General features: G+C 38.3%; 1 protein-coding gene across 6 annotated transcripts in view; it reads right to left on the minus strand.

The window, feature by feature from the left end:
• FMNL1 (formin like 1) overlaps positions 1-22352 on the minus strand; it is a 1099995-nt gene that overhangs the window by 221737 nt on the left and 855906 nt on the right. For all 6 annotated transcript variants that reach the window (XM_044055136.1, XM_044055138.1, XM_044055134.1 and 3 more), the window contains exon 14: positions 14669-14909. In XM_044055136.1, coding sequence (XP_043911071.1) covers positions 14669-14909 — 241 coding nt within the window. The remainder of the gene's footprint in view (positions 1-14668; positions 14910-22352) is intronic.

Here is a 22352-nt window from a genome sequence, read left to right on the forward strand (position 1 = left end):
CTTTGTAGTGGCTGTAAAGTATTAGGAGAAATATTTGATAGTAATGATATAGGGAAACATCAAGTTTGTCATAGCCTGCTTTGTCAAGTATTAAAATATCAAGTCAGAAAGATCATCACCTATTTTCTGTAATTGACTTTTAGTATATTGCCACTTGCTACATCACAGACTGCATCCCTGCTTGTAGTTTGCTGGACTCAAAGAGCAGGAAGAATGTGAGGTTTTATGCTTTTAATTTCACTTTCTCCCTTTTTATGAGTTTATGCAACCTTGAAGTTAGTATATGTACAGTTTCACTTAATTATATCTTAATTAAATGACACATGATTATTTATAGTGGAGCTCATAAAGTATGCTCCTACACAAGGCAGACAAGGAAAAATGTTTCATAAATTACATGTACATATTATGGCTAATATTGATATAGTTTGGGTAAAGGCATTTTGATTGCAGTATCAGTGTAGTAGGAAAAAAGGAAACATAACTAAATAAATATATAAAAATATATAAAAATCCAGAGTGAATTACAGAGGCACAAGAGGCTTCATATGTAGGAGAATGGATATGGCAGCACAAAGATTACATAGTGTATAGCAGAGATTTAAAAGCTGTAAGCACTACTGGGAGACTTTTTCTTTCTAAAAATAAGGCTACTTAGAGTGAATTTGGGGAAGAAAGCAATAATCTGAGAGTTGGTAAAGGGATTAAAAGTTTGAATGGAAGATGTATGAAAGAAGGATAATGACAGAGATATTGGAGGAATCCTGGGATGATCATGGAGAGATGAAATAGTTTATGATAACTTGTCAGATTAGTGGATAGCTTTCAAGGAAAAGGTAGGAGTGGATTGCTCATTATTAGAGAAAATGATGCACAGATATGAGGGACTTTAAAATGATATTATAAAGATTTCAATTAGACTAGCTATGATATTTATCAGAAAGAGGTAGAAATTAATTAAAAGAACAAGGTTAGAATGAAGACATGAATGAAAAACAATGGCAGATAGTGCAGTGAAGGAAATAAAGGTTTTGCCCAGGTTATGTTTGTGTTAGAAAGGAAGAAAGTATGATGGAAAAGTGAAAGATGAGTGTTGAGAGTTGAACGATATGCAAACAGAAATTATGAGACTGGTAGAAAGATATTTACTGAAAGCTTGTGGAGTAAAGTAAATAAAATGTATTACAAGATTGACAGTGAAATGAGGAAAACAGATGCATTGGAGCAAGATTTTTGTCTACAGGTGCTGGAAGATTTTTAAAATGACTAAAAACAGTAATATTCCATGGATGAATGAGATAGACTACGGATTTTAGAAAATATTAGATATATTAAAAAGGAATATTTTTAAAAATTTAAATGGGTATTTTATTGAAAGAATTTGGGAGAAAATGTCTTTAACAATTTAGTTAGACTTTTTAGAAAAAAAAAATAATGTGAGAATTTTACCAATTAAAGAATTTTTGCTATCATTAATAGTGACTATGAAATTATGCATGCTAGGACAGGGAAATAGAGACTATTGTAGATGAAATTATATTTGACATAAAGGGAAATAAGGTTAGGCAGCTTTTGGTAATTCTTTGAAAGCTGGTAGATAGCATCAGAAAAAAAGAGAAGAGGGGAAGGTAGGTTTATACATAGGTATATATATATATATATATATATATATATTATATATATATATATATATATATATATATATATATTATATATATATATATATATATATATATATATATAATCTATATATATATATATATATATATATATATAGATATATATATTATTATATATATATATATATATATATATATATATATATATATATACATATGTTGATCATGGGAAAGGATTATTCAGTTTTATGTACAGAAATGTGTACATTATCCCATTCCTTATTAAATAGTTAAAGAATTAAATATGGGCAACGGGATTAGGCAATGCTGCCACTGAGTGGTGATTTGATATGTATATTAGGGATTGAGGTAAAAAAAGAACTGAATGGTAGAGATGAGAGATTAGGGAGAGGGTTAGAATCTATTCAGCATAAATTATGCGATGATACAGTACAAGTGGTCAGGAAGAGGATTTGTTTGCCATATATGCTTAAAGTAGCAAAACAAGAATTAGCCAGGGTTGAGTTTACATTAAATAAAGAAATTTATAAAGGATTTGGAGACAGGGTAATGACTTGAGATATGTATTTCAATGAAAGGGAGTTAAGATTTTGATTATTTTGTCTAGATATTTGGAGGTAGCAAAAGAGAAAACTGATTCCATATATGATTATACAGGAAATATATTTGCTTGGGACAAAACCAGAGGGAAAAAAAAGATGAATATGTTTTGATATAGTATTTAAACAGCATTCTGTTACTGAGGGATGGGAATAATTATGAGATGAAATGACAACTGCTAACTTGAGCAGGTGGAAGAAGTTTGATATACAATGTTGGGGATTTTTTTTGGAATTGTCACTTAAAAAAGATGACAGTAAAAGGGTGATAAAATCCAAATCTATGAAAGGGAAGAAATGTACGTTGGTAGGAAGTAATATGTGGAAATGTTGGAACATGTTTTATTTAATATATAATGGGGTAATAAAGTAAAAAACAGAACTGCCAATAAAGTAAAAAAAAAAAAGAACTTTAGTTACATTATATAATAGGGTAAGAGAGTTTTGGGAGAAGATGGGAAATAAATCAGATATAAAACAATTGAAATAATTAAATTCTAATATAATTTGTTAACGATATTATTCAGGGAAAGATGTGAACAGGGACAATTTAATAGATAAGCTTTTAATGATATATGTATGAAATATTTAGCAAGGAAGGGGTTCAAATGTTTTGTATCTTAAAATGGACATTCATAGACACTATTAGACCACTAAAGGTTTGATTTGGAAAAATGTGTGGCTTAGGTGAGACAATATGAAACAAATGGAATAATTACTGCTTTTGTTTTTATCTAAATATATAATTTCATTGCTTACTCTTTTGATGAAATTAAGTGAAATAATGCCGACTATTATTTTTTTAATTGATTTGTTATAATTGAAGTCACTTCTACTCTTTCCAATAACTGCAGTGGGATCTCCAACATCTGCTTAAGCTACCAGCAGCACAGGCAGATGGGTTCTTGGTTTAACATACAAGCAAGAGGATGTCACATCAGGTGTTCAGCACTCCATTGAAAGTTTGCCATTGCAGAATCAGTGTTGAACCATGATGTAACCACCTGGTGGGGGAAATACAATTCACAACCTTCTGATTTTTCTGAGTATGAGTGAGGAAGGTAGGGCATAAGGCAGTAATTAATGAAGTACATGAGGGGTACGGAAAATAAGGCTAAGAATTATAAAGAATCGTGACAATGACATGAAGCACAGCTGATAAAACTGAGGTGATGTGAAGCTAATGAATATAGGAAAAAGGCCAGGGTAAAGGATAAGTCAATGAGGCAGGGAGATGGGGGAGTGAGAAGAGGTGATAAGAGAAAGGGTGCAGACTGCAAAGGAAAGTAAAAGGCAGGGACTGGAAAAGTTAAGGGGAGGCGGCTGAGAAAGGGTGCAGACTGCAAAGGAAAGTAAAAGACAGGGACTGGAAAAGTTAAGGGGAGGCGGCTGTCAGAATTGCAAAAGTAGGTACTAGCTAGATGAGTCTTGATAACTATTTGAACTCTGTTATGCAGGCAAGCTTCTGTATATTCAGAGGCAGTTTAGCCATAGTTTGATCATATAGTCACAAAAAGATGAATCTTCTAGTCCAGTGTAAGATGGTTTGACCTATGCTAATGGGATGTATGTGAACCACAAATGTGGCAGTAAGACACAGCAAGGTATGTGCTAGTCTGTAATAATATCACTCTTGACATAGGCAAAGCACAAAGCAATGGTAGTGGACTCCTACTGTAGCAATATTAGTACAGATTCTACTATGAAATGCAGATTTCCCAAATCACAAGGATCAGAAACAGAGAAAAGTAATGCCTGAAATACAAAAGGGTGAAAAAATAACTTTGTGTTTTTGCAGAATGACAAGTTCCACCTATACCCCTGTGATTTGAAGGCCAAGGCCCCACACCCCCAAATGTATATACACCAAATCCACAGTCGCAAAAACTTGAAGAAGGGAGAATTAGACATACAATTAGAAATCACACCCAACAGGGATTTCCTAAGGAAAACAGACTGAAATTATGTTTCTCAGTGTTTCTTTCTTTGGGCTACTGACACTCAAGGAATGTACCCTCAAACATCTGTAAAAGAGCCATTATTCACATTGATAAGCAACAACTGCTTGGAAGACTAAGTTTCTTTTCTTACCTCAGAGAAAACTTGAAAAGTAAATTAAGTTTGTTTTTCAAAGAATCACATATTTTACTACATAAGATAGTCTGATAGTTTCATATGATGTGAAATACTATGAAACCAGTGGTTAGTTTACTTCATACTTGGATAGGGGTATTCTATTACTGTCTCCGTGTTATGTAATGTGATATTTAAAAGGTAATAGTGACATTTTTTTATTTTTTGAGCATGTCTGAGTATTTTTTCTCATTAGTTTGGTTATCTCTTTATGTAATCTTTTATGCAATTACTGTTAGCATATGAACAAAGAGGCTGCTCATAAAAAAAAAAAAAAGATATTCTTTTTTACTGGGTACCAAATCTGAAAACTAAATTCTCTTTAGGGTCCTAGAAGTATTGTGGTTCAATGGTTGAGAGGTTGAGATGACCATGCAGGGTAGAACTATGAAACAAAAAGACGGACTGCTTCAGATTTGTCTGCTATGTTGGGCTGGGATTTTCCAGTCTTTCCATTCATGTTACCCATCTCAGGGCAAATCAGTAACAGGGCACTGACTTCACTTTCTTGAGGCTATGCATTTTAAGTTTGGTATAAGGACGCATATCTACTGTTACTTCATTACTTCACAGCATATATTGTAAGGAAAAAATATTAATAATCCAGGAAATAGAGGGTTTCCTTTAGAGGAGATGAAATGGATAAAAAGCAGTTGGTCAGTTGATGAGGGGCAACTTATGGAACTGTGGGAAGGGAAAACAAATCTGTCATTTTGAAGCCTGATAAAGGCGTTGAAGGGTGCAGTCTGTTGTACTCTTTTGCTGCAGTGCCCTTTGCCCCCCCAAAATTTTGTTTTATGTTTTGGGAAGTATGAAAAAGGCTGGGAGTATATAAAGGGGTGAAAAGAAATTGTCTGCATTACGTATGTTTGAAGTTTGTTCCCATAAAGACAAGAAAACTTTTATTTGTTCACATGTCATTTGTACTTTCAAACTTATAAAGACAGACAGGTGACTTTAAATGATTTATCTCAAGTTGTATAAACAGTGAAGAAACAGACACCACTTTTCAGAGAGCTTTATATATGCTGGTGGTTTTCACTGTTTCAAACTCACTAGCTCTTATGTAAAATAATTGTTTATGTCTCCTAAAATGACTGAAGTAATTTTGTCTTTGTGAGTGAAAGCCAACATTTAGCTCTAGTAAAGAGCAAATATTATCCCACAGAGTTTTTTTTTCAGGTAAGTCAATGTGCAGTTAAGGACCAATTTTGCTTTTTCCTGTTTGTTTCTACTTTAAGGAAAGCCAAAGAGCCATCATTTATACAGAGAAAAAAATATCTGTCAACTCTTAGTATTTTATATTAAGTAACACATTTCAGATATACAGTTAAAATTAGCATAATAATAAGAAAATTATTTTTGGCATAAATTGACTTCAATGTGCTTGAATTCATCCTGTTCTGATAGACCTTTTGCATGTCCAAAAACAAACACCATCAGAAACACTAGATCAAAGGATTTAAGTTTTGCTTGTGACATAAATAAGATACATTGGTGAGACAGATATGTGTCTCTGAAGCTCTCCATGCTCTGGAGCAGATTCCCCATCCATGTGAAGTAGAGTCCATCCCTAATCTTATTTAAGTGTTACCTTGACCAGTGGAAAGAAAATCAGAAATTCACTCCAGGTCTGGCTCCCACATCTCTGACAGACAAAGGAAGACAGTAATGCCCAAACTACCCCCTCACATAAATTCTAGAAACTTTCTAACTAATCTACCCCCTCCTAATAAATGCCCATGATACATGGGAAGATAGGTTGGATTGCACAGTTAGGCTTGTGAAGGCCCTAGTGGTCATTAGCCTAGTACATACCTATGCACCTATGAACCTATACAAGTGAACAGGTGTGCTAGTGCAAAAAGTCCAATGTGGACAGACTATGTAATAAAGAACATGATAGAGAGAATGAAGTGAAAGTGCATTAAAAATGAGTGCTTTGTAAAAACATGAAAATTAATTTATACAAGACCTTACAGTACTAAAATCAATAGATATGATTCACTAAAACCCTCACCAGTTGTGCTGACTGCCTAAAGCAGATTGGCCAGTTAGCATGACATTGAGAAAATGTGATTCATAGACAGGTATAGCATTCTTGGCTTATTATCATGCATCTGAATTACATACTGCACTGTCAGACCTGACTATGTTAGTGTACTCCCTAGCAGCTCATGCTTAGCAATTAACAAATGTACACTCCCTATACACACACACACACACACACACACACACACACACACACACACACACACACACACACACACACACACACCACACACACACACACACACACACACACACACACACACACACACACACACACACACACACTCACACGCACACACACAAGATCTGTTTTTGCTGAACTTACCTGCACCATACGTACATTCATATGCCAAACTTATAAATAAAGGTATGACATCCAGGTCCAAGAAAGTTATAGTGCCACTTTATTAGGCCCTTATCAGACCCATCATTGAGTATAATGTCACCTTTGAAATGTACCTGACCAGATATATGCAATAGTTGGAATGACCACAAAAGTTCCTTACCAGGAGAATCCAGAGTAAAAACAAATTGACCTGTATGGATCACCTTAAAGCCCTAGCCCTATACTATGTCTCCTACAAGTTACTGAGAGGTGATCTCTGCCTGGCATAAAGGGCATCCTCCGGTCCAGCTCTGATGGACCTTTGGAACATCTGCAAAATGAACAGCATCAGAACCACTGGATCTAAGGATTTAAATTTTGCTTGTGACATACATAAGATAAGTTGGTGAGACATATATGTGTCTCAGAGGATCCCCATGCTCTTGAACAGGCTCCCCATCCATATGAAGCAGATTCCATTCCTAATCCTATTTAAGTGTTACCTTGACCAATGGAAGGGAAATCAGAAATTCACCCCAGTTCTGGCCCCCATATCTCTGACAGACAGAGGCAGGCAGTAACTCCCAAACTAACATACCACCCACATAAACTCTAGAAACTTCCTAACATATGCCCTCCTAACAAATGCCAATGATTCAAGGGTACATAATTAGGCTGGATGGCACATCTATGCTTATAAAGGCCCTCGTGGTCATTAGCCTAGCATATACCTATGAACCTATACAAGTAAGTGGATGGCACGGGAAGACTTATAAAGGCCCTGGTGGTCATTAGCTTAGTATATAGCTATGAACCTATACAAGTAAGTGGATGACTGTTGTGTTTTTATGGTGGTCATTAGTTTAGTATATACCTATGAACCTATACAAGTGAGTGGATGACTGTTGTTTTTATGGTGGTCATTAGATTAGCATATACCTATGAACCTATGCAAGTGAGTGGATGACTGTTGTGTTTTTATGGTGGTCATTAGTTTAGTATATACCTATGAACCTATACAAGTGAGTGGATGACTGTTGTGTTTTTATGGTGGTCATTAGCTTAGTATATACCTATGAACCTATACAAGTGAGTGGATGACTGTTGTGTTTTTATGGTGGTCATTAGCTTAGTATATATCTATGAACCTATGCAAGTGAGTGGATGACTGATGTATTTTTATGGTGGTCATTAGCTCAGCATATACCTATGAACCTATACAAGTGAGTGGATGACTGTTGTGTTTTTATGGTGGTCATTAGCTTAGTATATACCTATGAACCTATACAAGCGAGTAGATGACTGTTGTGTTTTTATGGTGGTCATTAGCTTAGTATATACCTATGAACCTATACAAGTGAGTGGATGACTGCTGTGTTTTTATGGTGGTCATTAGCTTCGTATATACCTATGAACCTATACAAGTGAGTGGATGACTGCTGTGTTTTTATGGTGGTCACATTTTCATCCGTGAGTAAAATTTTATTCTGAATCTGTTGGCTGAGCAAACAGAGACATGGGGCCAGATTCCAAAAGATTTGCTGTCAGTGTAAGTCTGCCCTGATTCCAAAATACCTGCTGTCTGTGTAAGTGACTTACTTCAGTGTAAGGCCTATCTATAAACAGGCTTACTACAGGGACCAGATTCCAAAACACCTGCGGTAAGCCTGCTCTCAGTGAAAGTGGTCACTTACAGTGAGATCAAGTCTTTTGGAATTGTGGTCATGGTTATTTTTGAGGAAGAAATCATGGATAATTAGAATTAATTGTTCACCTGGATTCTTACACTAGCATGCGTCTTCAGTCATAAAATCACTTTCAGGGATGAGGACGCCACGAGGTAAAAACATCAGTGCTAAAGGTGTCCGTAATTCAATAGGTTTAATATAATACAGAAACTTTATGAGTTAAGGCTTCCACATAACTATATGTGTTTTAGAATCACTGGGAATTTAAGTTTATTAGGAGTCTGCATCATACAAAATGAACTCCTGTAAAAGAAATCAAGACGGTACTCGAAGAGAAGAAGCTAGAAAGAGGCACTGGATAATGAAAGAATTGTATAATATGAAAATATAATAGAGATTTCCTTAACAGTAGCAGACAACATGAAATAGACAAAGTGAAAGGAAAAAGGAAGATAAAACTGTGTGGGAGAGAGGGGATAATAAGATTTGATGAGCTTTATATATAATAATGAACATAAATTTCTTAGTTGCTGTGAGGACTGTGATGGAACTGAAAAGAGTTAATTTAGAAATTGAGTGAAAGAAGAAAAAAATAAAGATCCAATTAACACAACAAAATATAAAAGTAACAGTCAACCTAAGCAAAGAAAGATATTTCTATATAAAGAAACAAACAAATAAAAAAACAAAACAAGGATGTGAGTCTAAAACAGAATTAAGGAAAGGAACTGAACAAGAGTCAGAAAGTAATATGGGTTCCCAGCTGTCTGGTGCAGTGGGATGTCTCCCTAACTGTGATCCAGATTACCTGAGTGTGATCACTGGCTCATGTGCTGGAGGAGCCAGGTAAGTGGGGGGAGGACTGGGGCTCTGTCTAAAGTTGGAGCACTCTTCAGTGAAGGGTGGAATATGATTCCCTGTAAACAGGCTACTACAGGGTTGCAACAGAGAACCATTTATTTATTTTATTTATTTATTTAAATTTGTTGACCGGGAGTGTCCGACTGGATGTGGATCCATTTTCAGTGGAGGCCCGGGGAGAAAAGTTCCACAGTAAAATAAACAGACAGTAGTTACATTGGATTACATAGCGATTAACAATTTAACATAGAAATTACTTACAACATATTTACAGTTGAAGAACATAGTACATCAGTAGACAACTAGAATCTTTATCTGTGAAGTACATAACAGGCATTAACAAATGTTACAATGAGAAGTTCCTGCTGTATAATAAGTACTAGGCTTATGACCATCTGAGCTTGCTATAATCAAGGTAGTTAGTGGAGTGGAAAGAAAGGTAGTGGTTGGATGGGGTGGGTGATTTTAGACTGCGAGTTGCAAGGGCATAGCCAGCATGTTTTTAGGTGTGCTTTTAGTAAAGTTTTGAAGTGGGTGCATGATGGTATGGAGGTAATTGTGGGTGGGAGTGAGTTCCATAATTTGGCTATGGTGCAAGAGAATACTGCTTCACCAGCAGAGTTATTGGCTTTAGTGATCTGCAAGTGATTTTTGTTGCTGGATCTTAGTGGTCTGGTGGTGCGATAGGGTTGGAGTAGGTTCTGGAGGGATGGGACATTTAGTGGATGGTTTACTAGTTTGTGGGCGAGTGAGATTTGATACCACTGAAGGAGGTGAGGGAGTTCAAGCCAGCCCTGTTCAGCAAGTGAGAGAAAGTGGTGACTACGGTAGGATGCCCCTGTGGCGAATTTGGCAATGTTGTTGTAGCAGGTCTCTAGCTTATTTAGATCACATTGCCTTAGGTTGGTATATATTGGAGAGGCATAAAGTAGGGTGGAGATAAGGTGGGAATTTGCTATTGAAATCTTTGCTGCTTTGGTGAGAAATTGTTTATTTCTGTATAATGCTCCTAGTTTTTTGTGGACTTTTTTTTATGGTCATGGATATGTGAATGTCAAATTTTAGTTTATTGTCTATTTCCACTCCTAGCAATTTGGTGTGTTCAGTTGGGTATATAGTGGTGTTGTCTTTTGCTGTGATGTTAAAGTGAGAGTTGTTTTGAGTATGTTTGGTGGGTTGGAAGATGAGTAGTTTAGTTTTTTTGGGTTGAGTATTAATTGGGCATCGGATAACCATGTTTCAACAGAGGAAAAGGCTTCCTGTGTGACTTTTTGCAGTTTGGGTAGGGACTGGGCTGAGCAGATGATGGTCGAGTCATCTGCGTTTTGGATGAGTGTGCCATGTTTGGTGGCAGAGGCTAGATTATTGGTGTAAACAGAGAAGAGTAGGGGTCCAAGGATGGATCCCTGGGGAACCCCCTATGGAGACAGGTAGTTGGGGAGATATGTCATTCTGCCATACAACAGATTGTTAGCGGTCAGACAGGTAACTCTGAAACCAGTTGGTGACTGATTGTGAGAAGGATAGGTTATTGAGGACAGAGATAAGTTGTTTGTGTGGGACCATGTCAAATGCTTTAGATAGGTCTAGGAAAGTAGCAGAGGAGAGATAGCCACTGTTTTTATGCGAAGGATAGTGTTAGTAAAGGAGAGTAAGGCAGTGGTGGTGCTATGGTTTGGTCGGAAACCATGCTGAGTACTGGAAAGGAAGTTGTTAGTAAGGAGGTAGTCTGAGACCTGAGAGTGTAGGCATCTCTCTAGTATTTTGGAGAGTGGAGAGAGAATAGCTATGGGGTGGTAACTGGTTAGTTCTGCAGAGGGTCTGCCTTTGTGGAGGGGAATTATATGTGAGACTTTCCACAGTGTGGGAACGTAACTTTCTGACAGAGATTGGTCAATCAAGATGGATACTGGGTAGGCCAGAGCATCAGCTGCGATTTGTAGGTATTCACTTGGGAGGTTGTCTGCTGCTAATTTGGTGGGTTTAAGTTTAGTTAAGAGTTTTTTTTATGTTGGAGGTAGGTACAGGAGAAAAAGAGAAGGCAGTGGGGAGATTACTAGTTGAAGGTGTGGGTTGGAGGCCAGTGCTGTTGTGTTGTTTAGCTAGTGATAGTATGGTTTGGGTGAAGTGTGTGTTGAATGAGGTAGCAATATTTTCTGAGGAGTGAGGGATGTTAGGAGGAGGGTACTGACTTTACCTGGGTGGAGGATGGAGTTTATGGAGAACCAGAATTGTTTGGGGCTGTGTTGTGAGGAGTCTAGGGCAGACTGGTAGTATTGGAATTTGTCCTGATTTATTAGCTTTTTGACTCTATTGCGTAGTTCTAGGAATTTCTGTCTAGCTGAGGGGGTTTTGGTTTTGCGCCAGTGCTCCCAGGCTTTATCCCTGTTTTTCATTTCTGACTTAGTGGTTTTCTGTAGCCATGGGGAGGGTTGTGCTTTGGTTCTGGAAAATCTTATGGGGGCATGGAAATTAAGGATGTTCAGGAAGGTAGTATTAAAAAATTCAACTGCGTCATCTAGACTGAGGTACTTTAGAGCATGCCAGTTACATTCTTTGAGGGATGAGATGAATGTGAGTGGGTTAAAGTTTATTTTTTTACGTATTTGACGATAGATGACAGGTTTAGCTTGGTATAGGTATTTTATGAGTAGGAATGTTGGGGAGTGATCACTGAGACTATCTGATAAGCAGCCTGTTATATATGACTGGGGGCTCTTACTGACTAGTATCCAATCCAGGGTAGTGTGCTTGCTGGAGTTTTTATTTATCCTTGTTGGTGACTGGACTAGTTGGGTGAAGCCATGAAGGTGTACATGATGGGTTGGATTGTTGCCAGAACAGGATTGCCAGTCAATATTGAAATCACCTAAGATGATAGTTTCTTGGGGGAGATGGTGGGTAGACCAGCTGAGGAGGTTTTCTAGTGGAGGGATGTTTTGGCCAGGTGGGAAGTAGCATCTTCCAGGGTTTGATTCTGTCAGCTTTCATTTGCCTGCTGTATGACTTCGAGCAAGTCAGTTGACCAGACAGTGCTCTGGGGCAATTAGGAAACTGGGTCAGGTTTGACCATGAATGGGCCAGTGCCATAGGTGGTGCTGCATTCATTCTAAACATTTAGGATTCCATTAACTTGCATACTAAGTCCTGCTCCCTAGCCATGTATGTGATAACTGACCCCTCCCCCTACTCATGCTTCTCTTAAAAAGAAATGTCAGTCTCACAGAATAGATGGCTGTAAGGTAATTCTCCTCTTGGAGAGAAGGTCCCACCAGTAAGGTTACCTTGAGGAACCTGACCCAGTTTCCCAATTGCCCCAGAGCACTGTCTGGTCAACTGACTTGCTCGAAGTCATACAGCAGGCAAATGAAAGCTGACAGAATCAAACCCTGGACTACATGAAACAGCTCTCTTACACTTCATAGCTTTAATTCTCAGTGCCAACTGTCAAAATTTAGTTATTAATGATTAAAGTCAGAAGTAGTAAATAGAGCAGTTTATAATAAATCTCTCTATATAAACAGTGTGAGTGTACATTTTGTGATAGACTGGCATTCCTTGAAGAATGAGTTCCCCTTCTTATACCAGCTGAGTGCCAGGGTAAACTCTATCTCACCTTTTGAAACTGAATAGGGCAAAGTGAGTATATGAAAATGAATGAATAAATAAGTGAATTCTTATACAAAGTCTGTATAGTAAACAGTTCAGTACTGTATAAAATCACTGTGTAACTGGACAGATGACACAGAGAGAGTTCTCTTTTGTGATAATAGTCTCCTAAATTGAGTTATCTCTTATACTGGGGGACAGTTGGTGGGGAAAAATCATGTTGCTGGAGAATATCTCTCCTTCCTTGAAGGAGAAGGCGAGCTTTTGTTTCCTCGGTACCTGTCCTTCACTGCTGGAAGCAGACAGCTATTCCAGACCAACAAAATGATTACCTTGGGGATCACTACTGCATTTTGCAGGGTATTTTGCTTGCCAAAATACACCATGAGAGTAGCAGTTTACTTAGCATACCTCTCAAATGTACAGATTTTTGCTTCATGTTTTTGGTCTGTTTTTCATAAAATTGTGGTTTTCTGGCAAATCATTGCGGACTGAAGTCAGAAAATAATGACAGTCATTTAAAATTCAGATTTCATACCCTTCATAAAATTCATGCTAATGCAAAACCTGTTATTCTATCAACTTTCGAGGTTTGTAAGAGCAAAATTTAAAGTGTCCCTATTTTTGTGCCTTTGTCCTTCCATTATTTATGGCTTTGTCCAGATTTCTTGCTCTAAGAGGTTGAGAGGGTATGCATTGTTTAGCATCCACTGCATATAAATGCATCCAGTCCTGGATGTGAGGATAAGAGTTAAGAAATCCTAGAACTGCATTCAGAATGACAATGGGAAATATTTTTCATTTCCTGAGACAAGTTAACTAGCAGATTGACAAATGGAGAACACAGGTTGATGGCAGCAGCGTTTGTGAGGCAAAGTAAAGGTATGCAGTTTACACATTTGCTGTAGCCACAGAACAAAGAATTTGAAACCTGAGGCACTTCTACAGCTGAGATGAAAGTAAGATATACTGAAATAAAAATACATGCAGTTTTTTATGAGAACTCTTACTGCTGGAGTAGATGTACATGTTTTCGGGAACTAACCATGAGCATTATTTTGCATTTTATAAAAATTGCAGTACAATTCACATGCATTTGTACATATGACAGATAAGAGTATTTCTTATGCACTTTCCAGGATGATTAATTTTGAATTTGTTTGATTATTACCTATTTGTGATTGTTTATTATGTCAAGGTACACTATGCATTGAACTGATTGTGAGTCTCAGGCCAACCTAACAGATGCCAAGTTAAAAAATCTATCCGTCTATCTATCTATCTATCTATCTATCTATCTATCTATCTATCTATAGATAGCTGTGCTGTTAAGCAAATTATTAATGGACTCTGATATGGTATCACATAAGTTTTCATGTGAGAACTGAGTTTCAGGACAGAAAGCTGCATATCGTCTGTGTTACAAACTGGAGGTAGAAGGGGTACAACTCGGCACTGATACCATTTTGCTGGAGAATCATGAAATTGCCTTCCCCTTTCACAAGCACATGTGCAAACTAATCCTTACTACAACCAAAAATTATTTGGAGAAAGAAAAAACCCAAAAACAAGTCAAAAGTGTTAGAAAACAATTTTCAGAAATAGTGAATAAGAGTTTTAGTACTACTTTGCATTATGAAGGATTATTTCTATATCCTCAGCTGAAAGTCCATTAATTACATAACAACATAGTGCTCCACTAACAAGGGCTATGTTATGCAGTGCAATACATCTCATTGTAATGACAAAAGATAAGTGTACCTGTGCTTTCAGATGGTGGAAGATATGGCATAGCAGTGGCTGGGGCAGACTGAATCACTGTTACTGGGATGACCTCTATAACAATGTCATCTTCTGGAAGATGCTGTATCTTGATTGTCCCCGTGTCTTGCAGGTGGGCGAGTTTCTTTTCTAACAGTGCATGTTGTTTCACAATGTTTTCCTTCTCCAGTATTTTTTGTTGTAAGGAAGCCATCTTGATAACTGCTTCATTGTAACTTTCCTGTCAGAAAGAGAAAATGATAAATTTTTTTGGCAAACATTAAAAAACATGTATGCCTTTTTATTAAACATCTACTGTTATATACCAGGGATGTTAACCTTCTTTTGAGCGACTGCTTGGAAATTTTACAGCTATCATTGTACAGCAATGGTGAAGAAACCCTGACTAATAATTTGTACAGAAAAATCTTCATTATCAAGTAGTGAAGAGGAGGAACATGCATGGCCTGATCTGGTGACATGGCAGTGACCCTAGTCCTTAAATTAAATAAACAAGCCTTCTCCACAATTATTTTCACACCAGCTACATTTCACTAATAGTGTTGCACCATCAAAAGAGAATGGTGATGTCACCATGTTAACTCATTCCTTCCAATGGAGCTCTGGAAGTTTGCAGTGTAACTTCAAATGGGCGGAGCCTAAGCTTTGTGATAGAATCAAATTATGATCTAACATTTCAAAGAAAATCATTAGCGGACGGGAGTTTCGCTGTGGCGACCCCTAACCGGGAAAAGCCGAAAGACACAAACAAACCTAAAGATGTAGGTCATGTGGGTCTCTGTTTTCTCGTATTCCCACCTGTCTTAGCTCAAAGTACCAGATGGTAGTCTTAACTCATGCTAATGAGAGCAGAACATGGAAACCTGGTACAGATGGTCCCTGGTCTCTCATTCATATGATGGAAGGAATCCCCAACCACTACTGTCAGTGTACACTTCCTGGTGCTGGCAGTACAGCAACAGATGGCACTGAGTGTTTTATGCACCACACTTTTATACTACTTACTAGAATGCAAACAATTGTTGTGCTGACTTGGAAAGCTGCAGTCCAGCCCAAAACATTAAGAAAACTTGGAAGTGTCTTTCAGAACTTTGGAACATAAACATGGATTCCAGATTCCAGAGACAGTGCATTATGATAATGCAGATTTTCTGTGGAATTCTACACCAGATAAAAGATTCCAGCACATCACAGACTTTGCACACTATGGCATGAAACAATTATTTCAGTTATGAACAAAATGTGCATAAGGCTAGTGTAAGACACATAGCGGGCTAAAATCGTGAGGTATTCTAAAATAGAGATAATGAAATGCTGAGGCGCAGATGTTTTATTCATTGAGGTTCACAGGTACATTGGTTTGTCATATGTGTGTGCCTGTGTGTCTGTTTTATGGTAGAAAGTTACTCCAAAGAAAAATGATTCTGATATTTTGTCTGCTTCATTTTTAATATATTAACAGTCCTCCAACGGCAGCATATCCATAAAGAAACTGAGTAGATATATTTTGTTTGATAAACTGATACTGACCTAACAGAAGGAGTTTTAAGTTATACCAGGCTATACTGTGCGAATATGCATTCTTCCAGAGTAGTGAAAGTTAATTAAACAGTGAACGTTCACCAGTCGGTGTGTCCTTTTTGTTTATGCAAAAGTCAGTCATATTTATTTAGTCCTATTAACCAGATATGCCCACTGACTCATATGCCTATTTATCAGTGGTGTCCAAAGAGTACAAGGAAGTTAACTTGTTTAAGATTATACAGTGGAGAAGTGGGGACTGACTTAAGTCAAATACACTTGGTCCTCCTTACTTTCTCAAATCAGCAGTTGTAATACCTCCTTCCCAAAATATAAGAGCAGAGTCAATTACTAGTTCATGGCCTATCTCCTTCCTGCCAGCCCTTGGAAATTTCTGGAGATGGCGCAGTGGTGCAGCGGTAGTGTTGTCACCTCACAGCAAGAGGTTCTCCAGTTTGATTCTTGGCTGAAGTGCCTTCTGTGCGGAGTCTGCATGTCCTCTCTGCATTCGTGTAGATTTTCTCCAGGTACTCCAGTTTCCTCCCACGTTACAAAGACATGCATCTGATGCATTTCTCGCTGGGCCTCCACTGAAAATTGGCTTTGTTCCAAGTTGGACTTTCCCAGTAAACAAATGTTAAATAAATAAACGGTATCTTGAATCTCCTAGACTGTAATATCTCATTGATTCAGGAAAGGTCTCTGCATGCCTAATGTGCTTCTTAGCCTTAAATGTCATTTTTTTAATAATGTGGAATCAGGATAATTTACAGTCATTGTGCTCCTGGATCTAACTTAAACTATGAAATCCATGAATGAAGTTAACTCTATCCTCCACTTTTTACTTTATCCATGAGCTTAGTTTCCATGGAACTGCAATGACCTGCTGGTTACCAGTGGATCAAAGTAACATGAACAACGGTTTAAGACCAAAAGGCCATAACAATGAAAAAGAAGATGCCTTCATTTGGAAAGACTGATTGATCACGCTGTTTAAAAAGAAACTTTGACAAAACTAACCATCTGAAATACCATTCTCATAAAATCCAACAATAATGGCTGTTCTAAATAATTTTAATAGGAATGTATGCAGCTTAAACAGCATACTTTTTCATGTAAAAGCTAAATGTAAAAAAATATAGTGTATTTCTCCTTATATACTACACTCTGTACTATATGCAGTGGTGAAATGAAGATAAGTAATGATTTTTTCCGGAATGGTAATCCCCAGTACCTCTCATATAGGGGAATCTTCTCCCATGTTCCTACTACTTAATTATCCTATCTTTTTCTCTGTCTCTCCAAGGTTACATAAGCTTGATGATTAATACAATACATAGCTTCATATGAATCTGAATGCTGTACTAATCTCTGAAATTGTGTGACCTTGTAATGATAATTATTAAATAGTTCGCCCCTTGTATCTGAATGATTCTAAATTTGTGGTGTAAAATAAACTGAGATTTATATATCAATTACCCTCATTGTTTATTACCATGTAATTTAATTTCTACATAGTATACAAATATATGGCTCTGTAATGTACTAATATACTTGACTAGGATTTGTTATACAGAGGCATAGCTCTGAAAGAATCAAGTGCAGATATGGAAATAATCAGTGACAATCAGGGGGATTTTAAAATATTAATACTGCTAACTTGAGACATTGAGAGAATAGGTTCATAGGATGATACTAGGTTATTGGCCCAGAGGCCCTTATAAGCCTAGCCAAGAATTTTGCCTATGTTCCCACATAGTCAGCACCTGTTTCCCATGTCCAGCAGGGACACAGGTGGGATCCCAGAGGTGTATTTTCTGTTTCCCATCCAGTCATCCAGGTTCCTCTTAAAGAGGGCTAGTGAGGTACTCTGCTTGACATGGAGAGGGAGTCTACTCCACTGATGGGGGAGTCTTTGGGACACAAATCTGTCGCGCCAAGAAATTCTATTAATGTCACAGACCAGGTTGAGGCCTTGCATGCAGGTTGCATGAGTGGAGTTTGACTTACAAATATGCAGCAACTCCATCAAGGCTGGGTCTGAGATGGCCTTGTATGCCAGACACAGGGAATGAAATAAGGGAATGTGAATCAATGATTGACAGACCTCGATGCTTTGCCAGACATGACCTGCATCTGTCACCCCTGGGCATCTGGATACTGGCCAAGACTCTTGCCACCCCTATAATGCCTTTTTAGGTGGTTTTCCAAAAACCAAATTACCACCGTAACAGCTAACAGCTACAAACAAATGCAATCTGAGGGTCATGCTGCTCAACTCTAGAAGTCTAAATCTCAAAATGCACACACTCAAAGCACTCCTTAAAATGGAGAACATCAACATTTGTGCTGCAACAGAGACCTGGTTCAAGGCAGCAGAAAGTACCACTAGGCTATAACTCATTCCACACCTTTTAGCCCCAGAACTTGGACCGAAGCTCCAAATGCAGTGGTGTTTCCATATTCATAAAGGATGTACACACCTCCAGACTGGTAGCCTAACATAAAGCATCAGAGATTCTTCAGGTAAGACAGTGATTCAGGCCATAGCCTGCTATAGGTCTGCAACCATGACCCAAGACTCACACTCCATGTTACTAAGCATCCTGGAGAATATTAGGGTCCAACCTAACACTCTCATACTAGGTGACTTCAACCACCCCTCCATTAACTAGGAAAACTACTCATGTACTAATACACTTGCCCAATGTTTCCTGGAAGTCATTAATTCCAATGCACTGGACCAGCTCGTTCTTACCCCCACTAGAGGTAGCAACATCTTTGACCTGGTCATTACTAACATGGGTGACCGTTGCTCTACACCAATAGTCAACTCCTCCATGGTTAGATCCGACCACAAACTAATCACCTTGGAAATACAAATCCTTCTCACCCCCCCCCCCTGCAAAGGTAACCACCATGAAAAACTTCTCCAAAGCTAACTTTGGGTATCCTAAAAACAGAGGTGGCTAACTTCATGGCACCCATGCAAATGGAGAATAGTTGCATGACCGCTGAATCATACATCAGTGCACTGTACGAACACATACACAAATGCATGGATCTCACCATACCAAATAGAACTAAGACACTCTTCTCCGAAAAAAGGAAGACAATCTGGTGGTCCCCTGCCACAAACAAACTCTACAACAGAAGGAGGAAACTGATGTGGAATAAGGTGAAGTCCCAAGACTGGAAAAACTCCCTTATCAGCCTCAACAAAAAGTTGAGATCCCTTATCAAATCCTCTAAAGCTAGCTATGAAAACAGAATTGCTGCAGATAGTAAAGACAACCACAAGGCCTTCTATAGTTATTTAAAGAATCTCCACGGCAATACCTAGATTTGCTCTGAGCTATTGCACAGGTACCTTCTATACTGAGCCAACAGATGTTGTCAATATACTGGCCGACAGATTGAGTGCCAGCTTTACCCCTCTCCCCCCCAAAGGACCAATCACAACACCAGTAGATTGCCAGGCATCCAGTATTACTGTGGCACAGATTAAAATAGCACTGTCCAAGGCCAAGAGTACAGCTTCTATGGTACCTGACACTATCCCTGGCTGTATTCTACATGAACTACAGAGTGAACTGGCATCTCACCTGTGTGCCCCGTTTAATCACAGCCACACTTCAGGCTTTGTCCCTACCGAATGGCACACTGCTACAGTCATCCCTCTCCACAAAGGAGGAGCGACTACAGACCCTGGGAACTATCGCCCCATTAGCCTGATGTGTCTGATATGCAAAGCTATGGAACGCATCATCATGGACTTAATAAACAAGGATATAGGGAGTCTCCAAACTCTGGATCCCACACAGTTTGGTTTTTTTGAAGAGAAGATCATGCCTGCACAACTTGGTCAACTTCTTTGAGTCAGTCACCAGAGCTGTGGATGAAGGCAAGGTGGTTCATACAGCCTACCTTGATCTGGCCAAGGCCTTTGATACCATTCCCCACTCAGGAATCATAGAAAAACTCAGTAAGCTAGGCATCATCCCCTATATCACTAGGTGGGTTGCAAACTGGCTCATGGATAGAACCCACAGTGTGTAAGTAGCTGACTCCAAGTCAGACTGCTGACTAGTCATGAGTGGAGTCCCACAGGGTTCGGTCCTGGGTCCTCTCCTGTATGGTATGTACTTTTCTGAATTCCAGGCCAACACAAAGAGACTCTGGCTGACAAAGTTCACAGACAATTGCAAGTTGGGAGGTATTATTAACTCCTCACGTGATGTTGACATCCTACAGAATGGCCTCACTGAGACCAACAACTGGTGTCAGAACCATGGCCTTAAGCTCAATGCCAAAAAAATGTGTCATCATCCTCTTTGGGAAAAACCTGGTTCCCATGAATTGCCACATTGATGGTAGTCCACTGAACACAGAAGGCGTTATAAGAGATGTGGGAAAACAGGTTGACAGCAACCTGTCTTTTGATCACCACATTGCCATTGTGGTCAGAAAATCCTTCTATGTGGCATGTCTCATTACTAAGGGTTTTGCATCCAGGAAGAAAGAGGTCATTGTCTCCCTCTACTCTTTCCTCATGAGGCCAATCATCGAGTACAATACTCCATTTGGCATGTGCCTCACTAGACACCTGCAACAACTGTACCTCACAAAGAGGATCCTAGGCCTTAAATACTTGTCCTATATGGACAGACTCAAAAAACTCTAACTATTCTCTGTCTTATATCACCTACTTAGAGGTGATCTCTGCTTGACTTACAAAGCCATGTCTGACCCAGCTCTGTTAGAAATGCTACATCTAAAGAAATCCCAATCCGTCCACACCACATGCTCCAGAGACCTCAGCTTCATTACCACAATCAGCAGAATGTACTGGAGGGACAAGTTCATAACCCAGAGACTGCCCATGCTATGGAACAGACGTCCCATACATGTCAAGCAGAGCACCTCGCTGACCCTCTTCAAGAAAAATCTTGATGAGTGGATGGGAAATAGAAAATTCAACCTGGAGATCACTCCAGTGGCTCTACTCAACAGAGGCACTGGGGACTAAGGTCGGGTGTCACGATGCCAGGGTAATCCTTTGGCTAGGCTTGCAAAGGGCTCAGGGACATTAGCCTAGTACACACCTATGAACCTATGAATAAACATTTTCTGATGTAAAAGGAGTCTATAACTCTAATTATTGTCATTATTTATTAAGTCTAATTCACTAGTTTTACTCCAAAAATTACCAATTTTAGTAAGGATCAATAGGGACAGAGCTAAAATTTGAGACAAAATCAGTAATGTCTCTTAAAATTATTGACAGATGAGAGGTATGCACAGAGGAGTCAAATACTTATATGTCAGTCTTTTTAAATATTATCTTTATATAACATCAAAGCTGAAGTGAATACTTTACTCCTTATAAGCCATCTTAAGTAGCCAACAGTAGCTGTATGTTTGGAAGTGTGGGATTTGGGGCTGTAGCGTTATCAGACTGTAAAGCGTTCAGTCTTAATTTTTTTTCTGCCAAGTTATTTTCGATTTAGTTTGTAGTCATTTTAATGCATAGTAAGTCTAGTCTAGATGCATAAATATTAAGTAGTTCAGTGAAGAGCTCCCTCAAAGATATTTTAGGGCACTTGTGAACAAAAGTATATCATTCCAACATCCCCAACGTTTTGCTTTCCTGCAGTTACTTCCCTACGCTCTTCTGCACTGTCTTCACATAATATTTCCCATCAGCCAGCTCTTCCACCATACCCTTCCCCCAACATCCCCCATCCCTACCCCATAAGCCCCTCTCTTTCCCTCCACTCTACAATATTATACACTTTCCTGTTTTCATTAATGTAGAATTAAAATAATAAAAGACAAAGTGTCTCCAAAATGGGGGGAAACTACATGTGTAGATAGAAACTGTGTTGTATATAAAACATTTGTTTGTATTTGCTACTAACACCACTTGTTATGAAAATATTTGTGTATATTACAATTTTGATCTTTGTTATTTCCTGTGCTGAGTCTGAGAAAAGGTCCACAGGAGCAGTGTTCCACTCTGAGTAATAAATGTAATATAAAAATAAAATAAAATGATCCCCCACAGGGTTCATAAATTCTATGTGCATGTAAAACAAAGAACATTGTATAAAATTGTTAAACTTGTTAAGGTTTTTAGGTA

Source organism: Protopterus annectens, chromosome 13.part0 (assembly GCF_019279795.1).
Source record: "Protopterus annectens isolate FY-2018-M chromosome 13.part0, PAN1.0, whole genome shotgun sequence".
Classification (NCBI taxonomy): Eukaryota; Metazoa; Chordata; order Ceratodontiformes; family Protopteridae; genus Protopterus; species Protopterus annectens.